We start from the raw sequence: 9136 nt of genomic DNA, 5'->3' as shown, positions 1-9136 counted from the left end.
AATCAGCGTGCTTGGTTGGGGCCAAAGAGGCGCTCTATGGGCGGGGAGAGCCTGGAGGAGGAAGATTTAACCCCTTCCTCCCCTGCGGCCTGGCTCCTGCTCCCCCTCGTGGCTCGCCTAGCCCTCCTCCCTGAGCCGGGTGGAACTGCAGAACTGGGACTAAAGACCCGCGCTGGGCTGGCCATAGCCGCGGCCCCAGGGCCCTGAGTGGGACAGGGCTGATAGCGTGTCCTGGCTTCTTGTGGAGGGTCCCCGCGGGATGGAGAGGGGAAAACCCCAAGCGGGCAGGATGCTTGGGGGCGCCGCTAGCGACCAGAGCCTTGGTTCTCCGTCGGGTATCCATGGCCTCTCATGCCTCCCACTGAGGGCGCCACCCTAAGCCTTTTTCCCTGAGACCAGGCATGTCTCTGAGACCAAAGGTGCCCCAGCTTCCCTTCAACTCTGAACACCCAGATCTGAAGTAAGGCTGGGAGTTTCCTATCCCCTGCGTATAGCACAGCCCGGACATCATGCCTGAAGTTTTCCGCCTGAGCCACAGAGGAATACAGCGTCCCTACCAGCTCCAAGTCCTAGAGGTCGCAGGGGTCAGTGCTGTCAATGAGCTGAGGAGTTTAGCAAGGGCAGTTCCTAGAGATGGTTTGACCCCTGGTGGCAGCAAACGCCAGGTTGGGCTGCAGGCCCTGAAGACTTAGGAAATCATCATGCTGCTGCCTTGACAGGGAGGGGGGTTTCCCTTGAGACCTGACTCTCAGCACCTCTGCTCATACTTCAGGCCTCAATCACAAGGTCACTGGCCAGAATTCAAGATGAAAGAGATGGGAACCTGGTCCAAATCTCCAATGAAATGGGCTAAAAATAGCTGAATATTCTTGTGGGGGCAGTGCTCAGATTTCCCCCAAAGGTCAGCCTGGCCTGAATCATTCATAGCCACCCTCCTACTCCACCCTTCTACCCGCAAACAGAAAGAGGCAATAACCATTTTCTATAGAAGTTTATTCCCAAAACAGCGCGGCTTCACGGAACAATTTACACAGACAGGAAAAGGGGCCACTGGGCTGGAGGTGGGGACCCCCAGAGAGGGGCATCTACAGAACCTAGGACATAGCAAGGACAACCCTTTCTCCCCGCAGTGGGCCCCTCAACCCTTCAAGGGTGGGGGTCATTCCGGGTAAGGAGAGCTGGGATCCTGGCTGGCGGGATTTGGCACCAGTCAGTAAAGTAGAACTTTCAATCTCCTTGGAAACTGCCTCCCAAGAGTATGTGGGGGGGAGGGGTGTGTCTGTACAGATCCCCCCCACAACCCTGCACAGCCACTGTTCCCAGTGGTAAGAGCTTGCCTACTCTCAAGGCCTTCTGGCTCTGCTGTTCAAGAGGGGACTCGGGGCTGACCTTTGACCTGGGATAACAAGGGGTTAGAAACCCCTCAAGATGGCCAGGCCCAGGGTCCTCACAGGTGGGTCCTCCAAGCCCCTCTCCCACTTTCTCTACTTTTTGCTTGTAAACAAAGAAAAAAAAACATTCTCAACTGTAAACAAAGTGTAAAAGTTCAAAGTTTTAAGTTGTAAACAAAGTTTAAAAATGTTTTAAATCTTGATCTGTAAACAAAGTAACAAAATTTACAAGTCCCCAGTTCTGGACATAAGACAAAGTAATAAAAGTGAGAGTTTTGTGAACAAGGTCCTAACAGTCATCTTTCCCCGTAGAAAGGAATAAAGGAGGGTGGTACTGAGTCACTTCCTGCAGCCCAGGTGCCAAGGGCCAGGGAGTTCCTGTAAACATGGGAGGCAGTGGCACCTACATTCTGAGTCTTCAGTTCCTGTTTCTGCTCCCTTTGCTCCTCCTCCCACTCCACCCTTCAGAATAAATTCTAAAGGGGGCAGCAACAGGAAATCAAATGGCACCACAGACAACTTTTGCTCACAGCAGGGGCAGGGGCTGGCAAATGACCCCTCGGTCTACCCTCCGCAGGAATGTCTGAATAGAGGCCTGAAACCCTCCCCATGGGAGAAAGGGAAGCCTTGCTCTGTAAACATGACATCTGCTGCTCCACCAGCGCCCCACAGCATCAATCCTAGGTCATAAGGCAGTAAGTGGCAGGGACTCCACATAATAAACACACACATCCACGAGGAGGTCGGCATGAGCAAGGCCCTGTGAAGGGGTCAGAGGACCCCTGTTTCCAAGACCAACCCCCAGTCCCAGAAGTTTGGCCCTTGGGGCATCCAAGAAAAAGCAAAGATCAATTCTGCACTTTGGGCCCTGACAATATTCAGATCAACCTGGTTGGGGAGCATTTGCCCCTCCTGTCTGAATCCACTCCAGTAAGATGAGAAGAAAGAGTATATGGTTTGCCAGGGACCCAAATGGGGTCAAACTCTGCACCTCTTTCCCCCTACACCCCCCCCCCCAGCCCAGCCGCAGAACCCTGGGACACAGAAAAGCTGAAAAATAACATAAGCATATCTCTCTGGTTACAAAGGTACAAAACGTATAAAAGTCCTCCCTTCAGTTCCCTTGCTCTGTGCATGTGTCACACACATGCTCACAGGTAAGTGTGGAGCCTCAGCACTGCAGCAACAGGGAGAGCTGGGGGCAAGGGCTGGGTAGGAGGCTGCCTCAGGATCGGCTCCTGACTCCTGGCGTCTCTTCCATTGGCCCAAGGCCTCCATCGCCCTCGCTGTTCCTCCTCGGCCCCTCAGGAGCGACCCTCACTTCTGGGAACTCTGCAGAGTTGAATGTGGAGATGAAAGGTGGTTGCTGAGAGGACTCTGAGTCAGGTGGCTCTGGACTCCCCCGTGGGATGGGACCTGGCCTGGCCCACCTCCCCACCGCTCCCCTCCCTGCCCCCATCCCCTTTGCCTCAGTCTCCAGCCCCCTTATGCCTATTCTGGGATTCTCAGAGCCCTTCACCCATTCTGGACCCCCAGATTCATCAGCAAGGCCCCTTGGCCAGCCACCTATGTCTTTTCTCTAAGCACTTAGCAAGCACCTACTATAGACACTATGTTAAAGCACTTGACAAATTTTGTCTCAAAAGCTGCACATCTCAAAAAATTTGTTACTACAGACACATTTTGCAGACAAAGAAACTGAGGCTCAGAGAGGTCAAGTGTATCTCCAGAGCCTAAACCCCTTTTCTGTCCCCCAGCCCTCTCAACAACCAGACCCCAAGGCCAGGCTGCAGGAGGACCCAGGTGATGCACACAGCTCCCTCTCTTCTCCACCCCCAGCATCCTTCCAGAGTCCTGGGCACCAGGCCCCAAAATCTCTGGTCCTATCTCCTCTGCTGACTCTGCTCAGGTTCTGTTGATCTCCTGCCCCACTCCTGGAGTCCTCTTCCCCCTAAAGCCTTTTCTCACCCTACAGACCTCCACAGAGCCTGACCTAGCTGTTCCTCCCTCTTAAAACTCAACTCTCCTTCTGGCTTCCAAAGCCTGGCAGCTCCTGGTTCCTCCTCACTCTCTCTGACACCTGTGTACCCAGCTGCCATCCCCTACCCTGCAGATGCCCCAGAGGCACCTGAGATGTCCCAGGTCCCAACTCCATTCTTGTATGCCCCACCCCACAGTGCCCGCAGGCAGGAGGAACTTAATATTGACTGAATAAATCAACAAATGAATGATTTACCCTCAAAGTTAACTCTTCAGCCCAGCATATAAAGTGCCCATATCTTGGCACTGTTTCTGGCCCCTCATTATCCCATACTACTCCCTAAGCAAAGCCCCCAAGTAAAGACTCCTCCTTTCTCCCCTGTCCCTTCTACGTATCAGGTTACCTCCCACTTCTAGGCCTTGGCTCCTGTCCTGCCCCCCTCCACTAACTCAAACCCTTTGGAAGGCATCTATCTCTCCTCCTTAGCCCCAGAGGTGCAAGGGAGGGTGGCTGGCCTCAATCCTATAGCTCCCAAGTCCCTGTTAATCATGTCCCCATTCCGTGCTGGATTTCTGCCCTCAGCCTGTGGCCCCTTGGCTGTGCTGAGCCTGGGGTAACCCACACTGTCTGCCAACCCCCAGCCCATTCTGTGGCAGAACACAGGAGGTTGCCCTAAGCTGACGAGGGTGTGAGTTGGTGGGTGGACTCTGCTTACTCTGAGTCCGGCGACAGCTCCGAGATGCTGTGGGATGTGGCAGAGCGTGGCGTGGAGGGCCCAAGTGCCGAGGCAGTGGCAGAAGGCGTGGCAGTGGTGTGAGGGCCCGAGGGTGTGCTTGAGGACTGCACAGAGGAGGAGAGAGCCGAGGAGTTGAAAGAGGCGAGGATAGAGGAGAGAATGTCCAACTGCTCTGTGGAGGGGCCGTGGCTAGGGCCACTGGCTGGGTCCTCCCTAACTCTGAGCAGCTGCGGGGGTGGCCCAAGGCCTTCTCGTGAGGGGTGCCGGCTAGGCCCGTGGTCTAGCCGCTCCCCTGAGTTCGATCTCCTGGATAGAGAGTCCAGGGGCCGGGATGGCAAGAGGGGGTCCCTTGAGAGTTGCCGCTGGGGAGACAGGGGCAGAGGTGGGGGCTGTGGGTCAAGGTCCTGGGCACTGTGGGGCAGGGGCAATGTGCTCAACCACTCGCAGGGTGCCCCTAAGTCCAGTGCATCCCGTGATCTGAAGCGGCCAGCCATGGAGCTAGGGTAGTCCCTAGGTGGCTGCCTCCGTGGCAGGGTGCTGCCCCGATCTCTGGGCTCCAGGCGGCCTGGCACAGCATCCAGGCATTCCTGGGAACCTGGCCGACTCAGGGGACGCAGAGTGGGGGCAGGGGCTTCCTCCAGTCGCTCACGGCTCATCTGCCGCCGGAGGAGCAGGTCCAGCTGTTCTCGAGAGGAGTAGCGGCTTGCTGGTTGTGAAAGGCTACCTGTGCCCCCTCCGGCATAGATGCGACCATAGGAGGCAGCCGGCACAGCGCAATGGCCCAAGGTGGCTGCACGGCACCAGGACAATTCAGGGGGACCTCGGGTCTGTGGCATCAGTGGGTACTGCAATCGGTTTTTCAGGATGCCTGTGAGACAGACAAATAGGGGACAGGGTGTGTATGGGGGGGGCAGGAACTCCCTGAGTCTAGGGATATACAGCCTCTGGGATCCCTGACACAGGATTGGGGGCAGAAATCCCTTGGGGAGGGGCAGAGGCAGCTCCTAGGAATTCCAAAGAGGCAGCAGGACAGGGGTCAGAGCGAGGAGGCAGTAATCCCCTGGGTCAGGACAGGGGCAGTCTCCAGGGATCATGAAGCAGGGTCGAGGAGCAGAAACTCCCCAGATTAGAGCAAGAGGAGCTCTCAGGATGCCTGTGAAGCAGTTTGGGATTAGGAGACTGAAATGGACAGTCCCCAGGGTCCCTCAAGTGCAGACCAAGGTCAGGGATCATACCTTTCCTCTGGTGCTGGGCCCGGCCCAGGGAAGTTTCATCTCCACTGGTCAGGGCCAGGTCAGGCTGATTGTTATTGGCTGCATCCTTGCTGGTGTCCAGCCCCAGGCGCCTTTCAGAGCCCCAGGTCTGCAGAGCACAGGGAGCAGCCTCACATTCCCCCAGGGCTGGCCAGTAGGACAAGAGGTCATTGCCATCCACATCTGTGGAGCCAGGGCAAGTTACAGGAGCGTCTGGGTTGACCCCAGTGACTCATGACCCCTGTTATCCAGACTCAGTGACCCTTGACCCTAATGACTCCTGAAACCCTGGCTATTCTCATTGAGCAGAAGTAGGAATCGGAGGGTGTCTCTCAGAGATCAATGGAACCATCCAGGGAGGGGGTTACTGATAAGCCCCCTACTTCTGACTGGCGGTGGACAGAGACTTGGGGTAGGGCAACCTGATGGTCAAGGGGTCAGGAAGACCAGGCTGAACCCCAACCCAGACAAGGGGCTGGAGGGATGACACATCACCCTATAACAACCCTGACCTTGTTCTTCTGTTGCCCAGGCTGTTCCTGGGTCTCTAACCAGCAGAACACTGCTGGGAGGCTGGATGGGGAGAGGTGCTCGGGGGCCCAATGCTGACCCCAGGTTCCCCATAAGTCAGTCCTGGGAATCCTCAGGGACTAGCAGGGTTCCTGGGTCACATCTAAGTGGAATATGGGGCATGTGTTGGTCACCCATAAAGTCAGAGGGCCCCATCACCTTTGGGATGGGTGAGGAGCCTCTCACTCTGGGCTGCCCGGCGGAGTGGACGCTGGAAACGCCCTCGTGTCCGACCGTTGTCCTCACTTTCTGAGGATGGGATGGACAGACTTCTCTCCTCCTCCAAGGACAGGTCGCTGTCAGAGTCGGAGTCTGCGCCTGGAGGTGGGAAGGTCAGGAGGAAGGTACAGCAGTGGCTTCGGGAGGTGAGGAACTTAGGGAGTCTTAAGGGTGACTACAGCAAGGAGACAGGGGTTGGGAGCTTGGCGGGAACTTGGGAGTAGGGTAGGAACTTATCAGGAGATCAAGGGTGGGTAGGGGCCTCCTGGGGCAGTGACCTGGGGAGAGCTTGCCCTACTGCAGTCAGCTGCTGCTTTCAATTTTGGCAGAAGAATGAGGAATCAGGGAGAGATCCTCTGCCTCCCTCCTCCCTGGCCCAGGCCCCCACCTCCACCAGCATCTCGATGGAACATGGCCACATCCAGGTCCGTGGGGCCAGCATGAGCCTGGAGGCTGTGGTCAGTGTGGTCAGCAGCCGAGCCATGTCGAACCAGGACATTGTCCCTGGAAATGTAGGAGCCCCCCATCAAAGAGGGATGTGATGAGGTGCTGGGAGTCTGGGTGTCTGTGAGTGCACAGCCAGCTGCATGTGGAATGGCTCTGAAGGCATCCCTGGGTGTGTGGCAGGAGGCATCTGGGGCAGAGGCAGCAACAGAGGCCCAGATGGCTGAGATGAGTGGAGCCACTGCCTTAGGACCTGGTAATGCCAAGCCCTGGCAAAGTGGAGCTGCTGTGAGCTGTGTGTGCCCCTCACAAGGAGGCCCCTCCACTCACCTGAGGTAGCTGCGGCCCGGTTGGCTGTCTTGGTCCTGGGTCCGGCCAGAGCGGGCACTGCTCACTGAGGAGACGGTGGAGGCACCAAGAGTGATGCGGATGAGGCCACTCTCCTCAAAGAGGGCCGTGTTGTTGTAAGCCCCAGGCCCCTGGAGGAGGGGGTGGGAAAAGGAGTGTGAGCCAGCCCTGGAGAAGCCTCAAACCCTGGCCTCTCAGGCCCCCACCCTGACTCCCAGCCATGGGAGCCCCTCACCGTCCCAGGTGCTGGTCTTGCCTCCTCAGGCACTGCCTTCCTGCCCAGACAGGCTGGTGTCCAGGCAGCCCGAGCATCTGCATTCAGGACACAGAAAAGCAGCAGCACCACCAGGCCCTGTGGGTCAGTGAGAGGTCAGTGAGGGGTTGGTGAAGGTCAGTGAGAGATCAGAATTGAGTCAGAGAAGATCAGAGTAGGGCCACCAGGGGGTGAGTCAGGGCTGGTATAAGTCACTGTAGGTCAGCAAGGGAGGTCAGTCACCACAGGTTAGTGTGACTCAGTGAGGAGCCCAAAGAGGGACTCAGTAAGGGAGTCAAAGAAAGTCAGCAGAGGCAATGAGGGGCCAGAGTGGCATGAGTGACTGGAGTCAGCAAAGGTCAATTAGACCAGCAAGCAGCCAGGAGCCTCAGTGTGAGTGAAGGTCAATCCAGGATCAGCACCCAATCTGGCGTCAGTCATCCAGTAGGAATGAGCTCCAGGCCTGGGGTCAATGTCCTGCCCAGGGTTGGACCCACCCTGCTGAAGCCCCATCTGGTTCGGGGTGAGAGAGGGGCACCAGAGTTACCTGGAGCCCACAGAGGCCAGCGTGGAGGTAGTAGAAGGCCAAGATGCTGTGGTTGATCGCCAGGAGACCAAACAGCCAGGAGGCACTGATCAGTAGAAGGAGCAGAAAGGAGCTGCGAAGGGTCCTGCCGCAGGAACATGGAAGGACACAGGAGAGGACGTGCAAGGGTCACGCAGGGCTCACGCAGGGGACACAGGAGGATGCACGGGGTCACACAGGGGACACATAGGGGTCATGAAAGGAAAGAAACTCACATAGGAACATGGAGGACTCAGAAGGACACTAGGGGAGATGAGGGGTCACAGAAAGAACCAGGAGAATACTCAGGGAGCCATGAGGGGACATGTGGAAAACACACAGGAAGTGGGCCATGAGAGAAGACATGGAAGACAGTGGGGAGATACGGGGCCGGGGGCAAAGTGAGCCAGGCCATGGGAGACTCAGGAGACAGCAGGGCAAAAGCATATTTGGGGCCAGAGTATGGCAAGGGCACCAGAGAGGAACCGCAGGGAATGGAGCCCAGTGAGCACCAGGGATGCTCTGGGCCCCCAGAACCCCCCCAGGAGGGGGTCAGCACGCTGAGAATCCCCCACTTCTCCCAGCCAGCCAACTCACAGCACAGAGCTCTTCTTGGCCTCCCTCTGCCCAGTGGAACAGGATGTGCGGGCAGCGAGGAGAAACATGGTCCCATTCATCTGAACCCACGGCCAGACATGTGGAGCAAGGGCCGGGCAGAGAGAGACAGAGATAGTGAGAGCCAGACAGAGAGAGATGGGCACAGAGACCAAGACTCACAGAGAGAGGCAGAACTAGTGAGAAGCACGTGCACACTCACATACACACACAAAATACAGAGATCAGCAACAGGGAGACAGAGCAGCTTAGAACCATAGAAAAAGTCAGAGACAGGGAACCAGAGAGGGACCGAGAGATTGAGATGGAGAGAGAGATACAGAGAGACAGAGGCAGGGAGAGCAGCCGAGTCTCCGAGGCCATGCCTCCCATCTCCACGCCAGTGGAGTGGGGAACAGAAATGGAGGACGGGCCCCGGAAGCCTGAGGACTGCCACCTGGCACCCCTCAGCTGACACCACCACACCTGTTGAAGGGCCCCCTTCCCCTCACAAAGGGGAACACACAGGTGCCACTGAGTGCAGGGCACTCACCACAACGACGAGGACGACAGGGCCTGCGAAGCTCCAGATGAGAGGCTCGTAGACCGAGATCCAGCAGAAGTCAGGGTTCCCATAGCCCTCAGGATCCAGGCCAACGGTAAGGCCTGTGGGGGAGAAGGGAGAGGAGGGAGGGGACATGTTCTAGAGCTGCTGACCTCCTCATGTAGGGGGAGGAGCCGAGGGTGAGGGCAGAGCGGGTTCCTCCCTGAGCAGACAGCAT

The 9136-nt window shown here is 57.2% G+C and overlaps 1 protein-coding gene across 6 annotated transcripts in view; it reads right to left on the bottom strand.

Moving 5' to 3' along the window:
• Window positions 1-976: 976 nt before the first annotated feature.
• Window positions 977-9136, bottom strand: part of CELSR3 (cadherin EGF LAG seven-pass G-type receptor 3) — a 28665-nt gene continuing 20505 nt past the window's right edge. For 2 of the 6 annotated variants that reach the window (XM_070575413.1, XM_070575414.1), the window contains 11 exons: window positions 8908-9020; window positions 8358-8437; window positions 7743-7866; window positions 7178-7294; window positions 6925-7073; window positions 6539-6654; window positions 6091-6249; window positions 5344-5544; window positions 4758-4976; window positions 4088-4212; window positions 977-2723 (listed from right to left, as the gene is read on the bottom strand). In XM_070575413.1, the coding sequence (XP_070431514.1) occupies window positions 2709-2723; window positions 4088-4212; window positions 4758-4976; window positions 5344-5544; window positions 6091-6249; window positions 6539-6654; window positions 6925-7073; window positions 7178-7294; window positions 7743-7866; window positions 8358-8437; window positions 8908-9020 (1418 nt within the window). In that variant the 3' untranslated portion in view covers window positions 977-2708. Of the gene's footprint in view, window positions 2724-4087; window positions 4977-5343; window positions 5545-6090; window positions 6250-6538; window positions 6655-6924; window positions 7074-7177; window positions 7295-7742; window positions 7867-8357; window positions 8438-8907; window positions 9021-9136 lie in introns of all 6 variants that reach the window. The other 4 variants (XM_070575410.1, XM_070575411.1, XR_011526991.1 and 1 more) reach the window with 3 other exon arrangements.

Source organism: Equus przewalskii, chromosome 15 (genome assembly GCF_037783145.1).
Source record: "Equus przewalskii isolate Varuska chromosome 15, EquPr2, whole genome shotgun sequence".
Classification (NCBI taxonomy): Eukaryota; Metazoa; Chordata; class Mammalia; order Perissodactyla; family Equidae; genus Equus; species Equus przewalskii.
The sequence above is the reverse complement of the archived record's forward strand: the minus strand, read 5'-3'. Positions and strand labels throughout refer to the sequence as shown.